Consider the following 25,087-nt stretch of genomic DNA (forward strand, 5'->3'; position numbering starts at 1 on the left):
GAACTAGCTAAGAACTTACCTATGCCAATTAAGTTTGAAGTCCTTGGTAAGAACACAATAAATAATAATTTCAACACAGTTGCTTTTAGTTTAATTTTTGTTTTTAGCAACACTTAAATTAGAGTCTTCCACAATTTACCATTTTGATCACATTTCTGGCCAAGTTTTTTTATGGCTTATTTGCCTAATTTATAAGCATTACCTTCATGTTTCTCTAGCTATTTAATTCCAGATAAAGATCTCACAATTTTTCCAAGTCCACATTTGTTTTATTATCCAACATTGAAATCAGATTTAATCTTTCCCCACGCTGTTCTGCCCCACATGATTACAGTTATTCCTTTCCCTATTCCAAGGTAAAACTCGTATTTTCCTTCACTAAAATGTCATCATCTTTTCTCTGACCCTTTTGTACATTATTTAGAATATCCACTTGACTTTGTTGTTGATGTTCTCTTCTTCTGCCTTAATTTTAGTACTAGCTTTTTTTATGGAAGTATGTAATTATAACACTGAACACAGAACACTAAAAAGTTTTGTTATTATGAAATTATAAAACATCTATTTTCTTTATACCTGTATAGAAGGTATTGGTAGACTTCTGGTAACTGATTAAATGTTCCTTCAACAACAGCCATAACTGGTAACTTTTCTAACCCACTATGGCCAAAATCAAGACCATGACACCCCAATTGCACTTGCAATTCAGGGTAAACAATCCCATGAGAATAAAATGTAAGATATATTTAGGAAGTTATACGGATAGAGTCTGTACAACTCTTATTTTTAGTATAACTTGTTTACCTTTGATTTTGTATCATTTACATCTAGTAATAGCGCTGTTTAAAATGCAATTCACAAAATTCCTGAGAATCCTAATTATCAGCTTCCAGATGTTGGTATATCATACTTTGATTTGAATTGATATTTTATGTTAGTAATTTTTGATGTCTAATTATTTTTAACTAAACACTGATAACAAGGAATACCTACATTTAGTATTTTAAACTAAAGTATAAAGTAATACATTTCTTCCTTTCATGAGCTTGTTCATTTAAAAAATGTTTTTTGTTGCTACCCTTTTCTTTCTCTTCTCCAATTATCTATTGCTCTTGTCATCATTTCTGATTTCAGCTACATTGTTCATCAGTTATCTCCTTCACGTCACATTTTCAACCTTAACAACCTTGGGACTTTATTGTGTTTCATTCCAATTTACCTCCACATATACATATTCCTGTATTATAGCTAGGTGTCAAAGAACCTTAAAGTTAGAAAAACCTAATATATTTGATTAAAGTACTGATTCTATGTAATACTCCCTCCTTTCCCACCAAACATTTTGTCATATTCCCTGAAAAAGTATTTGATGAAATGGAACTTATATTCTCATGATCAAGAAATGAACAAACAAATCTCTATTATCAGAAGCTTCCTAATTCATATGTATCATTGTAAAGACGAGAAATGTAACCTTTTTGTCCATGTAGCCCAGAATGAATTCTCCAGCCAATCTCAACATTTTCAATTTTATATTGGTTATGATGAACACATAATCTCTAATTAATTCAGATCACCTAATAGGTTTCCAAGCTGATTAAAGCTAAGGTAAAGAAATGTTCAATATATTTTTCTAAATATTCTAATATTTCTCTAAATGAGAAAAACCCATTTTTGTTTAACATATCAAGACTCTGTTGGAAATGTGAATACCTAGTCTACAATATTTGATTATATAAATTAATGTTAACAATTGCTAAGTGGTTCTTGAAATCTGTGCATACTCGGTAAGTTCATTAAATTAACGAATCTGTTAAGCTCGTTAACCTACCCAAAAAGCAAATTGGGTTATCAGATCATAATGATTTCCATTCACTTTTTCCCAATGCCCAGTTGAAATATTAAAAGTAGTTTCTACCAACTTAGTAATATTTGTGGGAATAAATAATAAGCAATTGTGAGAGTGAAAGTGAGGTGAAAATATGGATATATCTATGAGATAGCTAATTTGAGTTTTAAAACTTTCAGAAAGGAAATGTTCATGATTTATCTGTTTGTTGAGGGTTTGCCAAGTGATGAAATTGGTAGATTCAAAACAAGAAAAGTTCAGTGAGTTGAAAAGCTATTTACAGAACACATTGGCACAAGGGATATTTTCTCTTTTCACATTTAGCTTCATATTCATGTTCTTATAAGTTGAATACGATAGTATCCAAAGACAGAAATATATTCTAGTTTTCATCAGGTTATAAAAGTGTTATTCAAGTAGTATCTTGGAGTAGCTGAAGTTGACTAGTATCTCTTGCTTAATACCCTAAGGAGTTGTTACTGACCATTTATTTTCAGTTAAAGGCAAGAAATTGTAAATCTTTTCTCTTCCTCACAATATAGCAATTAATAGGAAAAATTATTTTAATGAATATATATGAGACTAAAATTCCCAAAGATGATTTGAAACAGATGAGAACACTCCAAAGCAATACTTTCTGAGCACATCCTAAATGCTCTAAATTATTTAGGGATCCATGCCTTCTCTATAAATAGGAAAAAATGGAAATCTATTGATGGATTGAAAGTGATGCAATTTTAAGGTGATTTGGAAAATAATTTTAGGTGATAACAACCAAGAAGTTTAATTAATTTAATTAAGATTGATGAGGAGTCTGCAAATGGATTTGTTTATTCCCAGCTCTCTACCAACACAGAGAAGTAACTCTACCTGGAATATCTTTACATGATTACAGTATATTATTTATTAAATCACCATTGTATCTATATCAGGTAAATATAATGGTTCTCTCTCCGCTTAGTAGAGTGAGTTTCCCTTAAGAGACATAATACTTTATGTGCATATCTCTCATATAATTTTATATAGTTATATTTTAATCTATTTCATTGTTCATTTTCTCCCATACTATCTAACCTACCAGAAAACAGCACATCTATTTTATTAAATTGTAAATCACTAACACCTATTACAGCTTTAGTGCACAGCAATGATAAATGAAACTTATCAACCCAGAGGAGTATTATATAATTCTGTAGTAAGAGACCTTTTTGGGTTTGGCTTCCTACTACTACCTTTATTACTATAGTTCAATATTCATGAAGGCATAAAATGATGTTGTAACACAGGTATTTCTAATATAAGTATACTCAACTATGTAGCTAGTATGCATATATAAGTGTGAATACACATAATAGATGTACACATATATAGTTTACTGACTGTGGTATGTAACTATATTTTGATACATAATTATATGTATGTATATATACATGTACATACATAGTACCTTCTACTCCAGATGCTTAATTTGAGTCATGAAATACCAATGTATTTATGCAGGCCCTTCATAGCATTTCTTCCTAAGTTATAAATATTATCTATAACTACTTTTTTCTCTAATAGACACTTTAGGTATTCAAGGAGTTAGAAATAAACCTCTTATTCAAAGCCCAAGAAAATTACTGGCATCAGAAATTTCAGTTCTGTGATTCATGTTTAAATGTAAATCCCAGAAGCTAACCCAGGTATAAAACAATCTGTCAAGAGAAGGCCTTTTTTTTCCAATGAATAATTTAAAATGCAACTTTTTCATGTGAACTCTCATAACTTGGCAGTAGGCATATTATTTCAATAATTTATACAATTTTAAATATAATACACTTAATGCAATAAGAGCAATTTCTTTGATTTTGAATTATAAGAGAATGCACTTAATTCACTGTGACTAATGATCTAAGGGCCAAAAATCATGGCATATTACCTTTTAACTCAATATCAGTGAGAATCCGGAAATGTAACCATAGGACTATACCATCTCCTGGCACATACTTGCATGGCATGATAACATTTAATATTGTGTTGTAAAGTAACATGATATAATTCTCCACAGGAAAAGTATATAAGAGATGCATTCATTAAAAAATACAAATGGTATCTTTTTGGAAGAAGAGTGCTAGCATGAATGTTTTATCATTCAATGTTCTGAACAAAAACTATCCTCAAAATATATCCTAAGGCAAGACTAGAGTCACTCTGGAGATCTAATCATGTCTAGTCCATGACAGGTGAAAAATCACACATTAGTGTGATAATGAACTATTTTTGTACAAAACCAAGGAATGTACTGTGAAAAATGAATGTTTAGACCTTCCAAGGCTACAAACAGGGTGATGGTTTGCCAGTATTAAAGCAAAGACAGCAAGATTGTGTCTTATGGGCTGAATTTAGACTAAATTACACAAACATACAGCATATAGCAAGCATTTCATATGCAGATATATCTATATGCACTATTTACTTTCATAGATCGTGTAGATTTCTGTATTATGAAAATTTCCAGCATATGCTTTTTTTTGCAATAAAACCTATTTCTTCTAATTCCCATAAAGGTGCAGTTTAGGTTGAGGAACACAGAAAATCTGATGAGATTGTATGAAGCAAAATGTTCTGCTTCAAGGGTGAAAGTCACATTCATATTTCTGTTTTCTAGATGGAAACTATCACAGGGTTCTGCAATTTTTAGAAATACTCTTCCTCCTGGGCTGTTCCATTTATCGTGTATGTATGTATATATGTACATATATATGTCTATATACATATATATGCCTATATTTACACCCACATACACAGTCTTGGCTATATCATGCATATATGTTCTTAGAATAATTGGTGTTTGGAATAATGGTGATTTCCTCATTTATTTCTGAGGTTATTTTTTTCCCATTGCCTACTATGATGCTAACAGTATGCTTTTTTTAATTTTACTGTTTGTGAAATCAAGTAGCATAATATCTCCGGTTTTATTCTAATTCTTAAGATGATGACCAAACTTAGCAACTTTCACAGCTACAGTTGTTTATCTGACTCACAAGACAGCACGTGAGACAATGTGGACATGATATTTGGGAACTCTGTGGAATAGCTTGAGCAATTACAGCCTAGACAACGCAGAGGGCATCCCTGATTCCTATTCTCTCCTACATTGTCTCTGCTTTTATTGTCTCAGAATCTTTCCATATGGCATACCCAGGTGGCATCCTCTATGTGTTTGGTCCCCCATGGTAGCACAAGCATGGTCAAACTATGTACATAGTTACCCAGGCTTGAAGAATGAGTGTTCTCAGAGAACAAGGTAGGAGATAAATGGAATTCTTTGGTTAATACATCGAATTTTTTCCTTCCAGCTCTTGTTTGAACCAACTAATAACTTCACTGTGAAGCAGCATAAGGGAGGGGTGTTGAAGAGTTCTCGTATATTCTAGCACTGTCCCACAGACTAGCATAAAAGCAGATGATGGCATTGGTGATTAGATAGGTAGAACTCACTGGTGACAAATATTCTTGTCTACAAAATAACTCATTATTTTTTGCTATATTACATATGTCAATGTTTAGCAACTATTTAGGATTGTTGTATATATCCCTTTTTTTGCTTTTTTGTTTTTTTATTGTAATTAGTAAAAGGGTTACATGATATTTGCCAGATAGAAGGTGCATTAATTCACATACATTGATACCTTTTCACATGTCTTGGTACCCATTTCCCTCCCCCCCCACACCCCCTCCCATCTTGGTTCCCCCCCTTCCCTATCAAATTTCAAATATCCAAATACAAATAAATTCAATATATCAGATAACAAAGTGAGATACTATACCAATATGAGATACCCAAGGGACAGCAAAGGAGATGAGAGACAACATAGTACATTAAGGACAACAATTATTCATTATATGGCTTTTGTTTCAATATCCTGGAGGTCCTTTCAATTAGCTTCACATTATATGGCCTTACAGCTTTCCAAGAGTGTCACAAAGTCTATCTTGAATTCCTTCCCAATTATCTTCTAGATACTTGCTTGTATACATTAAGAGAAATCTTGTTTTATAAGACGAGATTGAAAAACTTATTGTGCTTTTTCTATGGACATGTTCTTATTTTCTTTTCAAATTATGACCTGTTGGACCACATAAATTCTTTGTAATCTATGTAAAATATACGCCTAACATATAGAAGTGGTTTATCTATTAATAGTGATTCTCACTAAATGGCAGTATTATATTAAATTGATTCATATTGAAACTATTCATTTAGTTCAATATACCAAAGGAAAGTTTTAGTGATTTTTTTCTTTCCTTTTTTTTATATATTTTTACATTCTAGTCAATAAGTGTATGTTAATCACGTAATTAAGATAACTGATATTATTTAAAAATTACAAAAGTATTCGAGTACTTCTAGGAAGTCTTTAATTTTTTTTTTTTCTGATAGTGCTGAAATGTCCCATCTACTCTTAGGCATAAAGGTATGCTAACATACATTTATGGAACCCTGAGCCTAAAAGTGAAAAGGTTTACTTATGAAATAGACACAGTGTTATATTACTTTCTACAAGTTCAAGGGTAGACTGGACTCTAATGTAAAAAAAAAAAAAAACCTTCAAGCAAGTTTTTAGCTATGGGAACTGTTTGCAAAGAAGGCAGCTGGGTTCTAGTTTGACACAGCTGTGCTGTGTCCTCTGGTTTATGTGCAAAATAATTCACTGCCAAGGATAAGGCAGGCAAAGTTCACTCAGGCCATTCCACAAGGTATTTCTTGGCACATGTCCAAGCAGAACAGCGAAGCTGCAGACCAGGTTTATGGGAATATTGACTATGCTGAAATAAGGTACCTGACTTCCCTTACTAATTCCTGGAAAGGGAAATAACAGATCTATGGTTTCAATTTTATTTTAAGATCTTTAAGCATTGCCAAATGATTTCCAGGAAAAAAATGCTGATGGTGAATTTTTCATGAAACATTACCAAGGACACCAGGGTATCCCCCCCAAAAAAAAAACCAAAACTACCTCATGAGGAATGGACACCAACCTGAGTGTTTCCTAAAGTATCTCAATGGTGCAGTTTTTGCTATGGATTTGTTATCACTGTCCTGTGGTTTTGTGAAAAGGCCTGAGAATGGTGCAGGAATTGTGTAGTCCCCAATGATACCTGGCTTGGCTACAAGGCTGATTTCGCCTTTTTTTTGCTGCTACTGTTGCTGCAGCCTGAGGGAGTAGTTCCTGTGTTAGTCCCATCTTTCAGCAGTATTTTATAACTGAACCATCCAAGTAAGCACAGCTGAAGCTAGCCTGAAGTACGGCAGGGATTTCAACTTCAGTGTATACACATTCACAGGTACCGGCCCACTTCTATTTCCTAGCCAAAATGAAGCAAAAATAACATTTTAACTTTTTTAACTCTAAAGGATTGAAGCCTTTGTCTATCAGTGCTTTTATTTTGCCTTCACAATGCTTTTTATGGCAAGAAAGAAATTTTCCCTCAACCAGGCACTTGAATAGCATTACATCAATTAGCTTATCCAAATCATTCCTCTATAAAAGCAGAGTAAACTTTTCGTAACCCCTCACATTTATTTTTCTGTAAATTATACATTGTTGACATTTCAATTTAAATATTTGTTTCCATTTGTCTCTGAGAATACATTGAAAATGGTTAATCATTTGTTCCTCAAAGAATAAAAGCTAAAATTTGGGGGTTACTTGCAGCTGACAAGAACTATATATACATATTAATTATATATATATGTGTGTGTGTATATATATTATATATATAATGGCATACCATTGTATATATTATTATATATTCTTTGCTTGTTCATCAACATTTACATTGTCATTATGATTTAACATAAATAAATTTGGCTATTTAAAAAACAACTAGATTTATTGAATTTCAAGTTCCATTGAAGTTGCCTTGGTAAGGTGAGGTCAAATGATACCACAGGCATTATACACTTTGCAGACCAGACATTTCCATTCCTTGCACAAGATGATAGAGACATGATGAAAATCGAAAAGAGTAAGGAAAATTATTTTTTAAACCCCATATCCTGAATGGGGTTTCCCCTCCAAAGCTTACTTTCTTTTCCCCACTGATGGGTTGGTTTACACACTTAACATAGACTCAATTCAAAATTCTCTCCAATGAAACATAACAAAAGGGAAAAATGTGTCATGACATTTTCCCACCTCTAGTAGAGTATCCCTTCTCCATCTACCATGCTGTTCTTAGTGAATCTGAAAATAAATGTAAACTCTCACTTTTAGAAGAGGTATTTTAAGTCATTTCTTGAAGGTTAAAAACTGCACTAGTAATCTGAAGAAAATTCTCTCTTCGTAGAATGCAGATTTAAATGAGAGAGAGAGAGAGAGAGAGAGAGAGAGAGAGAGAGAGAGAGAGAGAGAGAGAGAGAGAGAGAGAGAGAGTGCTTTTGGAAAGAGTCTTTCTGATATTATTTGTGTTTCTAATGTACACAGATTTTATACACATTTTTATATACATTTGTGGGTGGTTGGGTATTAAAATCCCCTGAGTCCACCCTCCTCCCTCTACGGTACTGGGAAAAGGATCCATCAGTCTGTCGCCGATGACTTGCTGAAAACAATTAACTGTTTTACACCGTCCTATTCTGCTCAAATTCAATGTCTTCAAAAGACTCTATCAAATATAAGTATCCCCTCCATTTCTGACTCCAGAAGAAGGTTATATTTGTAACTGTGTTTCCAAGTATCTTATTGGACCTTGTTTGTAAGATATAGAACTCCATCCTGGAATAACTGCTATCTACATCAAACCTTGAGATTAACCTTTCCTGATAAATTTGGTTGTTCAATAAATGTTTATTGCATAAATAGTTGGTTGGATGGATGGATGGGTGGACTGATGCTTTGCCATGTTGTTAAGCTGCTGTCCAAAGGAATAGAAAAAATAAGAAAAAAAATCATGTATACATTTTCTAATCGAGCAAAAGTACTAAATAAAGCAGCATGAGTCAATGTTGGAACTAAGGAAAGAAAGATATATTTTTCTGCAACATATTTTTTTTACCTCCTAAGCTGTTCTGGCTTATTTTGTCAGTAGGCAATTCATGTATCTGGCAAGTTTGCATTTATAACTCATGCTTCTCCTCACTATCTGACTGATGGGATGAGGGGAGAAGCCATAGAAATTTCTAAAATGTCATAAACTATAAAAAAGTCATTTATGATCTATGAATTGGTTACATACAGGCCATGAAGTCAGAAAGCAACCACAATTGAACCAATTTAGGGGAAAAAAGTATTGTGAGACATTTTTTTTCTCAATTTGAGAATAGCACTTTTTCTGGAAGGTTTTCTGTGTAAAAGATCTGCTTTCACCTTCTGGGGACTAGCCAAGACAGAAAGGGGACATGCCAGCACAGTGAAAGGAAGAATGTTCTTTTGATGATGCCAGTCATTACCAGATATGGGAGTTGAAAAAAGAAAAAAAAACAGAAGAAGGAAGGCAATTCTCCCAAGATTTATAGTTATGTCTAGCTTGTTGACTCAAGCTACTTGGAAAAAGTTTAGGAAAAGTTTATCTGAACTAAATCAGACTCCAACTTAGAGGGGAAAGCAAGGTAGAAATACTAGGTACATACAATTAGAGTCCAATCCTTTTGACTGTAAACATATGTATCTTTTTTATTTTGCTTCTAAGTTTTAATTGCAATTTTTACTTTGTATTATCATTAAGTAGTTGTACAAAGGAGTTTCAATCCAACCTATCAATTTATGAGTATAGTGCATCTTGAATATGGTCACCCTTTCCATCTGTCCCAACCCACACCTTCTTTCAAGTTCCCAGGTTCCATGTTCACATAGGTATACTGAATATAGTGACTCTTTGCCCATCCTTCCTCTACCCATATCCCTGCTCCCATCCTCTTAACTTCTTCCCCAAAGCACATGTTTCAGCTTCCTGGTGTCCACTGTATGAAAAGATTTTTCATAGATGCTATATACCATGGTGATTCTCCCTGTATCTACTTTAGAAAATATGTATATCTCTCTCTCTCTATATATATATATATCTTACACTGTACAAGCTTTTATATGTTTATAATTATATATTTTTCTTTCATATATGAGAGGAAAATTTGCACCTTTTTGTTTTTGTGAGCTTCTGAAGTAAACTTGTGAATTAAGCTTCACATAGCTTCTAAGATTAAAAAAATTAGCCAACTCACATGACATTATCTAAACTATCACTGCCCAGTCTATTCAATATAAATTTCTATGATTATTGTCCAATTTTTTCCTCTTATTTTACTTGGTAAAATCGATAAGAAGTTATGGAATAGGAAATTATGAAATTTTAAAATGACTTGACAAGAAATTCCTGGGAAGACACTGCTTGTTCACACTTGTGATTTTCACTACTCAAAAGGTGGAAATCTGGAGGATTGGATTTTGAAGCCAAACTGGCAGAAAAGGTGAAAAAGTTGGCTTGATGGTGCTTTCTGTCATCCCAGCTACATGAGGAGACTAAGATAAGAACAAGGATGGCAGTTTCAACCTTGACCTAGGGAAAAAAATGGTTAAGGAGATGCCTATGTCAACAGAAAGAGCAGTGGGATTGCTAGTGTGGGCCTGTCTCCTGTTATCCCATCTATAGAAAGAGAAGAATTGTGGTATATTCTGGGTCCTGAAAACAAAACAAAATACAACAAAACAAACAAACAAAAAAGGTAGGGTCAGAAGCTTGACTTAGTGGTAGAGTGCTTGCCTAGCATGAATAAAGTCCTGGGTTCAATTCCTCGTATGATATACACAGAAAAGGCCAGAACTTGTGCTATGGCTCAAGTGGTAGAGCACTAGCCTTGAATAAGACCAAGGACAGTCTACCGGCCCTGAGTTCAGGCCCTGGGATTGGCAAAAAAAAAAAAAAAAATAGACTCTATGTTAAAAAATAAATAAATAAACAAACAAACAAACACAGACCAAAAAACATTGCAACAGATTTAATTCATGTAAATTTTCAAATCCCTGAATTCAAATCAGCTGGTGGGAGCCCATTTTGTCAAAAATGGCACCTTCATATTTAGTCCTCACATGGTGGTAAAGACAAGCAGCTCTCAAAGATCTTTTTTACACAGGTTTTAATGACACTAATGATCTATGTTTTTTTAAAGCTTGGCCTTCTAATATAATCATCTTGGGAGTTATGATCAGTATGTGAATTTGGAGTGGATGTAACAAGTCACACTAAAAAAAAAAATCTACCCTAGTTTAAGTCATCCAAACATCCATTCGATAATTATAAGATAAACTATATCTATAGCTGTGAATAGAGTCACCTCTAGTCTACCACACCTTCCTGCTCCAACACCCAGGGGAGAAATAGTTCTTTCCTATCTTCATGGTCTTGGAGCCCTTCTTGAGCCATTATCCATTTTTTTTTGCAATGGGAAAATCTGACAGCTGTAACTATCACCCACCAGTCAGTCCTCCAAACTTTCATTCGTTGTCCCATGTGAAGGTAATGGACAGAGTTTCTCAATGATAAGAAACACTATATTGAGTGACTGTACATTTGAAAAGATATCAAGGAGGGACAGAGTCACCTGGTACTCATTGCATAATCCATTCCGACCTAGGAACTTGAGAACTTTTGCCTCAATTCGTCAGGTTTCTGTTCCTCGATGTTGTTTCCTGAAGCCTACCATTGTGGGTTTAAATTTTGGCATTTCCTTTAACTTCAAAATATTAGTAAATATTCAATAGAAATCAGAACTTGGGAACATTGACTTTACAATGACGGAATTCCCCTGCATTTACAGTGATTATAAAGGAGTCCACTGGTCCACTTTACCCAGCATCTGCTGCCAACAGATGATGGATACTGGGAGAAGTGCAGTGTCTGAAGATTTTCTCTTAAAAATATCCTGTTTCCAGATGTTTCTTCCCTGAAGAATGCATTGAATCATGACACCTTGGGAGGTGTTTGAACTCACTGAGATAACATGCCACACCTGGAATCTACTCTCTTCCCCCCCACCTAATTTCTCAGGGTTAAATGTCAAGTCTGAGTATTGTAGGGGGAAGGCAAGCCAAATACTAGTTCTTAACATTCAGGATTTAGGACCTGAACTATTGGTAGGTGCATAGTGATGTAACCAAAGTATTTAATGATAGCATATTGTAAAAAGCAGTTGCAGAGACAATGTATATTACCATTTCTTAAAAATGCATAGATTTATTCGACCTTAAATTGGTTATATATTTGAAACTTGTAGTTAAAGTAACCAAACAAGACTAACAGCTGTACAGATGGACTTCTGTTTAAAAGATGAAAGAAAAATACATATATTTCCTTTTAATAGTAAATATTTGATTTTCTAAATGTTTGTACATATGCATATATGTTTATGAAGTATTTGTCATAGACTATAGTAAGCTATACTTACATCCACATATCTAAAGGAAATAATTTGTTGAGTGTCACAACTCTGTTTTCATTACTCTCATTTTCACCCTAAAGTCATGCAATTTTTTTCTCTAACTTTTCAGAGTATTTTAATGTCTTTTTCTGTTCTGTTTCAGTTAAGCTGAACAGAGTGCTCCATTTAGGATGATTTGGATTTTTTATTATTATTTGTCTGAGAAGAGCTAGCAAAGAGTTTGATGATAATATGTTTCAAATGCCAATTAAATTATGTCATTTAGAAATATTTACATTCGTGGGGCCGGGAGTTTGGCCTAGTGGTTAAAGTGCTTGCCTAGCATGCATGAAGACCCAGGTTCGATTCCTTGGTACCACATATAGAAAAAAGCCGCAAGTGGTGCTGAGGCTCAAGTGGTAGAGCTCTAGCCTTGAGAAAGTCCAAGGACAGTGCTCAGGTCCTGAGCTCAAGCCCAGGACTGGCAAAAAAAAAAAAAAGAAATATTTACATTCGTATACCACTTAGGAATAAGTATTTCCTCAGTCATATAAACATACGATCAAATATTTTATATTTGTAATCATCGCACCCTTGATTTCTTATAGTTCTATAAAAAGTAATCAAAGAGGGCTGGGAGTTTGGCTTAGTGGTAGAGTGCTTGCCTAGCATGCACAAAGACCTAGGTTCGTTTCCTCAGTACCACAGATGTAGAAAAAAGCCAGAAGTGGTGCTGTAGTTCAAGTGGTAGAGCTCTAGCCTTGAGAAAAACCAAACACAGTGCTCAGACCCCTAGCCCAAGCCCAGGACTTAAAGATACTAATCAAAGTATGGATGATTTAATTAGTAGTCACAATACATTTTAGTTACTGGCTTAAAAGTGACTATTAAAGCATATATCTAATGCAAATAAGCAGAATGGAACCATATAATGAATTTAGTATAAAAAAGCATATTTTAGTAACTATCAAGATGACTAGTTGCTATTTATTTTTATTTGACCTAGATCATCATTATGATTTTGTTAACATGAGCCAAACCTACGTTTGACACAAAGTAAGCTGTGCATACTTCCCAAGTGAAGTCTGAAAGAACTTTCAAAGCTTAGGTAAAGTGCAATACTGAAATTAAGTTCAAGCACAATACATGTGTTACAACAGGTTAAGAACTAACACTGAAGGCAGGTACTTTTGTACATTTCTAAGTATGTAAGAACTTATTTAATTCTCAGCTCAGTGAAAAGCAGAGACTGACATGGGATGGGCTAGGAACTTTTCTTAGATATCATAGCTAGCCATCAGAGAACGCACAGAGTTAAAGGATTACGTGAAACCATTCAATTTTTCCAAGAAAAAATTGAAATATAATCCTACTTCAGAGACTTTCTATTGTCATTTACCAAAATCTATTATATGATCCAATTCTGTAATAAATATGAAAACAAGCAATATAACAGTTTAATGAATTTACAGGGTGTAAGAACAAAGGTTCTGAGAAGTCTTGAAGTAAAGACATAAGTTTCATCCTGTACTTTCTAGTTTATTATTGATATGAAAACATGTTGAGTATAATTACTTGGGGGGAGAGGCAGTCCTGAGCCTTGAACTCAGGATCTGGGCCCTCTCCCCTAAGTGTGTGTGTGTGTGTGTGTGTGTGTGTGTGTGTGTGTCCTCAGACCTAGTGCTTATCTCTTGAGCTACAGCTCCAGTTCTGCTTTTTTGGTGTCTAACTGGAGATGAAAGCCTTATTGATTTTCTTGCCTAAGCTGCCTTTAAACCATGATCCTAAGTTTGCAGCCTCCTGAGTATCTATGATTACAGGCATGGGCCACCAGCACACAATATGAACACACTTTTCATAGTCTTTTGATTGTGTTTTTTTGAACAACAACTAAAAAACGTCAAAGAAAGACCTGAACTATAATTTTTAGCTACCACACTGAAGCTAGAAATGCTTTTATGATTCTCAAGTCTTACTTCCCTGGCCTCATATATTCCACCTCGCCTAAAGTAACATTTCAGTCAGCAGATAGACAAAATGGTGGTGCTGTTTTATGTTTTTTCAAGATTTTCCCTTTTATGTAACCATTCCAATAGCATAATACTTATTACTAAAGATGCCTGCTTAAAATACAGATAGCTTATATTCCACTTTATTTAGCACAAATCATCCATAATGCATATCTTATTTAATTTTAAAATGTACCATTATTAAATATTTCATACACCCTGAAGTACACTATATCTAATCATTAGAGACACAGCCAACTAACGACAACTTTTAATTCTTAAGGATTAATAAAATTACATATATATAATATAAATATATAGTAGGTGAGGACCAGAAGAGATTTACTAGACAATTCTATATTGAAGAAACTATTGTATAACCCCTCAAAGTTGCATGTATACTTATTCTGACCATTACATGTTTTGCCATTTCAGTTCCTCCGAAGATTTATGACATCTCAAATGATATGACTATCAATGAAGGAACCAATGTCACTCTTACATGTCTGGCCACTGGCAAGCCAGAGCCTTCCATTTCCTGGCGTCATATCTCTCCATCAGGTAATGTGAGACTAAAACACATCTGTGTTTCTATGCTGTTTGATATTCTCTTAATGCTTTATTTGTTTGGAACTTGAATTATTTTTTTTGTAACTTTTTCACAAGGCCCACATTACACTTTATGCTTACAGATAATATCATTCATCCAAAAGTCAAATGAACTGTCAAAACCCAGCATGAAATCAGCTCTTGATACCTAGTCAAGGTTATTTTCAAGTTAGTATATGGGATAATCACAAATCAATAGACAAAAGACTAAAAGAGAAATATCACCAAAGGGGATGGGAGAAGATCTTCATTTAAATGTGTAAGGGATTTATTCAGTTGGCATTCACATGTTAATAGGCCACCAGGAGCTGCTAAAGTAATCAGGGGAGAAAGAAATTATACAAATTGTGAGGTTGCTGGGTCTCATTTCAAACTGCTGTTCAGAATCAAGCATTTTTAGAGTTAGAATTAAATTTTAACTGATGAGGGAATGTAAAAACCCCAGAGTTTAAGTGCTTTGCACACATAGATCACATAGGTAGGGGAAATTAAAGGCTATAATATGTTAATGGTTTTCCAGCACTTCTGCTGCTGTGTACATCTTCCCAAAGAAATTAAGCCAAGTTTAGAAAGTTGAAGATAATCATCATCAAAACAGACTGCTTTCAGCAGCCACACTCTTAACAGTTGTGTACAATTTAAAAGTTGGAACTATATAATTCTGAGAATTCCCTGGAGGTAAAGATGATAGTTTTAACAAATAAGATTCCATTTCTTTGAAGATAAAATTTTCTGTTTTTTTTTAATTTTTATTTATTTATTTTTCTTAGCGGAAATCATTCCAACAGAGCTGTAGCAATGAAACTACTTTTAATGAAATCAGAAAGGAACATTTTATGTGGGCGTAGAAAGAACACAATTGGAACGTCTATTTTATCCGTTAATGCTTTCTTTAATATCACTTATCCTTAAGTGTCTTTCAGTTTCCTCATTTATGCAGTGAGCCCTAATGAGACTCACATCACATGCTTAGAATTAGTATTAACGGGAGAGAAAAATCAATAAAACATTAGTACATATTATATAATATGCATTATGGCTCTATAATATTTCTGAAGTTTGAGTTTACTGCTATGTGTGCATCAAACTCATTGCAGGACTGTTCATGGAGGTAAAGTGAAGAAAATTCATGACTAGTAATTAGACATATCTGCTCTAAGCTGATTTCCTTCCTCATCAAGTCAGTCTTTGTAAAACCATTTACCCTTGGCTAGATGTATGCTTTTCAAGAATTGAATAATGAAAATCTCCAGCTAGTTTGTAACATGATAAACAAAATTATATGTATTTATCATCTATGCAATAAATTGCAGGATAGATCTATTAAAGAAATGGTAGTATCTAGCTAATTAACAAATGCAATGCCTCACATAGTTATTATGTGAAGAGAGCAATAAAAGATTACACTGCATTTTCCTAGAATACAATATGCCTTCATTAACTATAATCACCAGCACTACATATTTTGAATTAATTCCTCATATCTAACTGGAATTATGTATCATCACCAGCTTTACATCCATACCATTGTGGGACTTACATAAGATAATATACATAAATGTAATTTTAAATATGTACTTTATTCTTATAGGTATGATATAGAAAGAGATTACATTTACATGCATCAGGTAATAAGGACATTTCCTTTCACATAGTGCCATCTGTTCCCTCCTTTCCTCCCATTCCTTCCCTCCTTCCTCCACCTACAGGTTGCATAATTCACTTTCACAAATGTCCAGTGCACTCCACTGCTGCACTTTTCCCTTGGATTCTGTACCCTCTCTCCGTCCTCCCACAGATGTGCATGTGAATGTACCACATACAATACAAGGTAAAGAATACAAAATCAGCAAAAAAAAAATTAAAAGTCCCTTGTTTCCATATCTTTGGAGTTCATTACAGTTTGTATATTATTTTATACACATGAAGAAGCACATGGGTATTGTGCCTTAGTGATTCTCTCCTAAGACTATCCTCTTTTGGTCTCACTGCATGTGCATATCTAGAATCCTGAGTAATTTGTCATATCCCAATGAATTTTAGATCTAACTTCTACTTACGAAGGGGAATATGCACCGTTTGTCTCTCTGGTCTCGGCTTATCTCACTTAACATGATTTGTTCTAATTCCATCCATTTCCCTACAGATGGCATTATTTTATTCTTTCTAATGGTTGTGTAACATTGCATTGTATATAGGTACCACATTTTTGGATCCACACATCTATAAATGTGCTTTTAGAAGTACAATGTGATATGCAAATTCAGAACTGATTTTTAATTATCCTTCTAGGCATTTGCATTAGATATGGCACTAGTTATTTTTCTAAGAATGAAGCACATAATCTCAATCTCAATAGAATTTAAGATTAATGTTTCTCATTTAACTGTCCTACTTAGCAATGCTTATTGCTATGTATGTTCTTTTTTAAAGTGCTCAGATACATTTTAGTTTAATCAAACAGCAGGAATATTAGTGAAGTTATTAGAATAATGATAATAGATCACATCATAAAGTTAAAAGAAGACAAATTAAATGTATAAATTAAACTGAGTGTATTTGTTTTTTGCATCCTGCCATACCAAGCAAATAATTAAAATTAGCATAAGTATTATTATCTTATGAATATCTCCATTCAGAATATTTTTGTAAAATCTTCCAATAATTTTAAATTATAATTCATTAATTATGCTCATTCAACTGCACAGTACTATGAGCTCTACATTAAAAAATGTCTGATAATATGGTTAACTAGTTTCATTTTACATATTTATATCTGTAAGCAAATTTGTAGGTTTCACTGATCTTTTTATATTTGCAGAAGCAATATCAATATTATATTTATACATATATGTACACATATGCAAACAGAAACATATAGTTGTATTCTTATACGTATTTTGAGCTAATTTTAACATTTTGCCATTAGCCCGTGAGTTTAGTAGAATCTTTTCTGTATGTTTAGTCTTGAATTTGTGTAAGTTTATTAAGTTTATCTTTATTATAAATTGATGCAGGCATAAAAGATCAATATTTGGTAGTTGCTAATGTGCTGATTATGACTATGAAAATGTGTGAGATCATCTCAAAGGAAAGTATAGGAAAGCATGTTCAGATTGAAGCAAGAACATGAAGGCAAATTGATGATATGTTCAGACAAACTCTAGGAGGTTTTAAAATTTCATTTTTCTACTGAGTAAATTATGGATCAAAAATATGAGCAGTTCCACAAACTATCATAATTTAAAACATATTATAAAGCATATATGGCTTTGGTCATTTTGACTGAAAAAATAAGAAGCATCAGTCAGTACTTTGCATATGCTTCTGTTTTTCTTTGTCCTGTTATGTATGAAAATACCTTAGAACAGATGACAATACATGAACACAGCTTAGGTTAGAAACAGTGAGCAACACTATGACCTTGAAAGAAGTAATCATAGGCTCCTAGCAGAGGATCACAGTAGCTCAAAAGCTACTAGATAGATAGATAGATAGATAGATAGATAGATAGATAGATAGATAGATAGATAGATAGATAGATAAGGCTAAGTGAAAGGAACTCCAGGATATGGAAATAAGAGGTTTATATTTCTGATTGTTTTCCTTAATGTACTATGTGAAGTTCCTTCTTTTCTCCTCTTAATCTCATATTGTTATTGTATATGATTTTGCTACCTGGTATATTCTATATATATTTATATATATATATATTAGTTTATTTGAAATAGGGAAATGAAGGGAAAAACAAGATGAGGGGGAGGGGCCACTGGGAAGGAAACTAGGAGAAAAACATGGGAAAGGGTAACAATGTTCAGGAAGTAATGTACCCACTACCTAATACATGTAACTGCAATCCCTCTTCACATTAGCCCAAGAAGTTCAAAACAAAAAGGAATTAATGGTGGCCACTTCATAGCTTTGATAATTTGTCATGACTTGTTCATGGACAATTTTAGTTTGAATGTTCAGTAGTAATTATCTGCCTACAGGAAGATAGCTCAACATAACCTCTACTTAAGTCTTAGAAATATAAATTATGGGGGCTGGCAGTTTGGCCTAGTGGCAGAGTTCTATGCTTAGCATGCACGAAGACCCGGGTTCGATTCCTCCATACCCCACATACATAGCAAAAAGCCGGAAGTGGTGCTGAGGCTCAAGTGGTAGAGTGCTAGCCTTGAGAAAGTCCAAGGACAGTGCTCAAGCCCTGAGCCCAATCCCAGAACTGGCCAAAAAAAAAAAAAGAAATATAAGTTATGGATTAAACCAGACCACATATTGCACTGAAGCCCATTGTACTTGCCATTCTATTTGTTAATTCAGACAATTGAGTTCACTTTCTTTGAGAAGTTTCTAAATGTAGGAGAGTTCATCCTAGTGTTTTTGTTTTGTATTCTTGTGTGTGTATGTATTTTTGTATTTGGGAATAATTTTAAAATTTAAAATTTAAAACCATATAAAAAAGCATCCATCATTATTTTTGTTGATTTAGTTCATCACTTGCTGTACATATTGAGTATATACTGCATATACACAGAAGCTACTTGTGTGAAAGGTTTTTCTATAATAAATCCAGTGTAACGTGAAAGTATTACAAGTCAAAAATGTATTTAGTACACCAATCTCACAGGAATAACATGGCTGAGAACCACAGCATACTGTAGAGTGTAGCTTGTTTACCTGTGTGGTTGACTGAAAGTGTGTCTATTATCTGCCCAGCTTTGTGCAGAAAAATTTCAAATATTGCTAGAGCAGAAAAAATTATCAAAAATTGAAGTGTGCTTTCTTTTCTTTCATATATTTTTATTGTAATTAATAGAAGGGTTACAATATATTCACCAGATAGAAGGTGCATTAATTCACATACATTGATAAGTGTGCTTTCTATGTAAGATATTGTCATTTTTCCACATCCTCATACAGCTGTAAATTCCTAAATCGACCATCCTTACTTCCCAGCACTGTTCATATTCATAGTTTTTATTGAATAATTTGAGAGCAATTCTAACAGGCTTATATCTTGAAATTCATTATTTATAAATATTTCAGTGTATATTTTGGAAGAATAAGATAATTATTTTTATGTGATCATAACTTTTCAACTTCAGTAAATTTATAATTGTTGCTACAGTACACCTGATTTAATCCATTTTCCAGTTTTGTCAACTGATTAAGATGTGTCCTGCAGAACAGTACTTTCCCTCTAATTATGTCTGTCTGTCTGTCTATCTATCTATCTATCTATCTATCTATCTATCTATCTATCACCATCTAGCTAGCTATTCCAGGACCATGCATTATACATAGCAGTCAAATCAGTTTCATCTCCTTTGTGGTAGGGACTAGCTCCTCACCACATTCTTTGTTACATTGCAGAGACAGTTTTAACAATTCTAGTGTCTTTTCTGCTTAAGAGAATATTTCTTGTGTAAGGATTTGTCCCATGTTTCCTTATGATTATATTCCCATTGTGGTTAGTTGTAGAACTCAGTAAGTGAAGTCGTATTTTTCTTTAACAATTATATTAATTAGTACATGCAATCGACCTGTCACTCATTTGTGGTGTTAACTTCACCAGTTGATCAAGGTGCTGCCTAATTTCTACTCAGCACAATTTCTTCATTTCTATTTTCTTTATGCTTTCAACAGACAGTCTCTATAGGGAAAGATTTAAAAGCCATGGCACGCAAAATCTGCTATTCCTCAATCTATCGTTAGATTTGATATTATTGTGGTTCCTCTAATATTATATTATAAACACATACAAAAGCTGCTGTTTCTCAATCTATCCTTACATTTGATATTATTGTGATTTTTCTATGACCCGATTTTTACTCTGTTGAGTCAACTGATATACACATATATGAATCAGTCCCTTATTTTCCTTTTGCAAGCTTTTGTGAGGCTATAAATTATTCACACAAAAAGCTATTCATTATAGTTCAACTTAAAATAAATAAATAAATGACCTGGAAACAGTACAAAAAAAAGGTATTCACATCAATGGAATTTTAGCCAACATGATTTAAGTAGCATTTATCCATTACTTTCCATGGTTTAGGTGGTAAAGTACTTTAATGTTGCATATTAAGCTTCAAATTAAATTCATTGTATAAATGGACATCGTGTTCAAATTCTCCACATGCAAGTATACATTATATTTTATAAACTTAAATAATAGTAAATACACGAGTGCTTGTAAATTTGCATAGCTTTCATGAACATTTTACTCAACTTCTCATACACAACTATAATAGTGCATTAATCCAGATAATGGGCATTATTTTCTATTTGTAATTGACATATTTTTATTACTTCTCCCCTACTATAAGTATATACTAACTACCAACCAAGAGTAAAGCACATTCTCTAAATTAAAAGGAATAAGATTTTTAACATGAGGAATATCAGTGTCCTAGAAGTAATGTAACATACCCACTACCTGTGGACTGTAACTCCTCTATACATGCCCCAACATTAAAATACAATTTAAAAAATTTGAGATTGTCCAATGAGAATATTTTCAGGATAAATAGAATAAATCAAATCAAGTATCCATTAAGTGTGAATCAGCAATCCATAGGCCACTTTGTTGTCACTTCTTGTCAGTAAAGATATTTTGAACATCAGGATGCTCTTTCCTGTGTGGGGCCCATGGCTGTTTTTTCTCTATGACAGTAGAGTTGAATAGTGGACAACAGAGATCATAATGCTTACAAAACATAAGCAATGTATTAATTGGCTCTTTAAGAAAAAGTTTACTGACTCTTGAACTAAAGTTTTGAAAAGTGTCGCTCAGTTGTTGAAAAGTTGTTTCTTAATTGACAGACCCAAAGGGTTAGCCCACTAAAACTTCCATAATTATATTAAATATAACCTTAAGACAGGAGATGTTAATTATTAATTATCAGAAGAAGTAGGAGAGATTGTAAGAAGTAAAACTATTCACTAAATGCAACACACACCCCTACAATCTACTGTTCCACATAACTCTGAAAATAAATCCAATCCTCACTAGAAAGTATTAGTAGCTGTTATTGTTCTTAATTCCATTGCCAATCATGTGTATGAAAGTCTTCTTTGAAATACCTGAATTAGAGCCAAGACTAAGGGTGATACAATGAAGAGACTTCGTGTGTTAGTGCTTCTTCTGAGCTGGCAATCTGTCACCCAGTGTAATTCTTTCAGATGCTTGTTTCAGGTTTGCAATTCTGACATTACACTTTGAGCTTTGATGTCAGCAAAGAAAAATTCAGTAAAACCAGCAATTTGTGCTGATGACATTTCAACAATACCAGATCTTCAGATTGCAAGCCATGGTTCCAGTTCCATTGTACAGCAGCACTCTATGTGGAGCTTTTGTGAATTTCCATAATGACTTTACATAATGGATAATTATATAATGAACAAATTTACATAATGGTTCAAGTTAAACTTTTACCATAAGATTGCACACCAACAATTTATATATGCAGTTAAAACTGCCTCTTTGTTCAGGATTTTCTTTATAATTTTAACTTTCACTTGTCTATTTCTTTACTTCTATCCATTTAGTGGTGGGCTATGCTACATTGTGTGTGTTCAGCACTGTTACTGACTGCTATTTGAATATACAAGCGGGAACATTTTGGTATTTTACCATATTCATAAAATGAAATGATGGTCCTGATGATATGATGAACCAATATTTAAAAAATAATTCACTAGTTTCAGAGAAAGGTGATTTCTCATTAAAAAAAAAAAGAACAGGAATCTACCATTCACTTTATAAAAGCACTATCTTTCTTTACTTATAAACTTGGCTTTCTTAAAGAGATAAGATATTTTAAAAATGACACTACGGTAAATTACACATCTCCTTAGTGAACTTAATTTCTGAAGTAGGCAATGGTTAATATTTGAGAACTAATTACATTTGAGAACTTACATTTGAGAACTGGTTTCCCTAGAGTCTTTTCCCATACCTGTGATTTTAATGTCATGTTATGCATATGAGGGAAGAGTGGTTCATAAATAGACTCAGTGAAAAACTACCTTCAAAAAAAAGTAGCCTTTACTTTGCTGCACATTTTATGCAGTTTCACACTGAAGTGGGACTGCATAGAGAAATTTTCATTTATAATGTTAGATTTATATTAATTATACTGTAGTATATTTTACAAACATACTTTATATGCTTGACCACAACTAAGTATAATTAGAATAATTATAATTTAGAATAATCCTGGTTCATTAAAACTATGACAATCACTTATTATATATGTTCTTTTTCATATGCAAGTGAATATGGATACATGATTCAAGAAATTGCTTATTCTTAGTTACTCAGGAGGCTGAGATTTGAGGATACTGGTTTGAAGCCAGCCAGGGCACAATGGCTGTGAGATTGTTATCTCCAATTAACCACTAGAAAACCAGAAGTGGCTTTGTGGCTCAAGGGGTAGGGCAGTAGACTTGAAGCTGAAGAGCACCAGGCCCAGAGATCAAGTCCCACGACTGAAAAAGAAAGAAAGAAAGAAAGAAAGAAAGAAAGAAAGAAAGAAAGAAAGAAAGAAAGGAAGAAAGAAAGAAAGAAAGGAAGAAAGAAAGAAAGAGAGAGAGAGAGAAATTACATATTACACAGTAGTCAATAGATATTTTTTGAGTTTATCAAGTAATATAATATTGGAGAATACTATAAAGTCTTTATATGGCTGATAAGCTTATGTTAATACATATTTCAAAATTAATATGAATTAAAATTTTATTTTTATTTATGACCTAAAAGATTACATCATGCCACAACATTAGAAAAAAATAGCATTTCTTTTTGTTGTTGCTACTTTGTTTTGTTTTGCTTTGCTAGCCCTGGGCCTTTGAATGTGGGGCCTGGGCTCTGTCCTTGGGCTTTCTCAAGGTTGGAGCTTTACCACTTAAGCAACAGCACAAATTCTGGATTTTTTTCTGTGTATGTGGTACTGAGGAATCAAACCCAGAACTTCATGCATGCTAAGCAAGCACTCTACCTCTGGGCCCCACTCCTGGCCCAAATTAAACATTTCTGTGTGTGTTGAAACAATTACTCACTGTACTCCTTAATGTGGGCTGCTTTCTTAAGTTCTGTTTGCCTCCTTACCTTCATCTGCAAGATAGGGATGATAATAAGACTAATATTTCTGCTTTATTATATAAAATCAATATTTAAAAAAGAAACTTAAAAGAACATTCATCCAGAATTAAAAGACATCCCCAATCTTAGCTATTACTATTCAAATTTTTCTCCCATTTCATTCTGAGGAGAAATAATAAATGATGATAGAAAATACTAAGCTCTAATATAATAACTTTTTGACAATGTGAAATAGCAATTGTATTTCCAAACTGGAGATGTGTCATATCACATGTAGAAAGTACTGGAATATTTAATGAGTGAGAGCCAGAACAATTTCCAGAAATACACATTTGAATTAATTATTCAGACTCCAAAATTCTGTAGATAAATGGAGGGTGGATAGGAAGCATACTGTACTGGAGGAGGAAGTAGACTTTTTTAAGAGAATGTTTCCTTTAGTTATATTTTGTGGTGCAGAAAAAAATTATAAAAATGAATAACAAAGAGAAGTCTTTCACACAACTCTAGTTTCCTAAGGGGTGAACTTCAGAATGTAGAAGTCATTCTCAATATTTCATATATCTCCTAACAGAAAATGTCTCATAAAATGATAAATAACTGGTGCATTCAGACTGACAAGCAGTTAATGGCAGCACTCATTGCAAAAGAAAAAAAAAGTGTATGTTAATCCTGCCTGAGAGACTGTGCCTTTAAAATTCATTTAATTTCTTTCTTTTATCTTTCTTCCTTTGGACAATACTGGAGTTCTCATTCAAAGCCTTATTTGTGCTTGTAAGTCAGGGACAAGCATTCTAGCAACTTGAACAATGCCTCTAATCCTTTATGCTTTACCATATTTTTCAGATAAGCACTCCCTTTTTTCTGGGCTGGCTTATGACTGATAGAACCTATTGTCTATCCTTCTAGGTAGCTGGAATGTTGGGGATGAACCACCACACCTATTTTTATTTGGTAAGAGGACAGTTGAACTAATTTTTAACTCAAGCTGTGCTTGAACTGTGATTCTCTCCATCTCCTGAGTAGCTTGGATTAACATGCAAGAAACACTGAGGACACCTCTAAGAGAGTAGATTTTTTGAAGGTTTTATGTGGCTGTAATCCCAGAT

General features: G+C 33.4%; 1 protein-coding gene across 1 annotated transcript in view; it reads left to right on the forward strand.

The window, feature by feature from the left end:
• Window positions 1–25,087, forward strand: part of Negr1 (neuronal growth regulator 1) — a 791,453-nt gene that overhangs the window by 443,109 nt on the left and 323,257 nt on the right. The window contains exon 3 of the mRNA XM_090334607.1: window positions 14,696–14,821. Coding sequence (XP_090190733.1) covers window positions 14,696–14,821 — 126 coding nt within the window. The remainder of the gene's footprint in view (window positions 1–14,695; window positions 14,822–25,087) is intronic.

This window comes from Megascapheus bottae, chromosome 6 (assembly GCF_031878675.1).
Source record: "Megascapheus bottae isolate mThoBot1 chromosome 6, mThoBot2.hap1, whole genome shotgun sequence".
Lineage (NCBI taxonomy): Eukaryota > Metazoa > Chordata > Mammalia > Rodentia > Geomyidae > Megascapheus > Megascapheus bottae.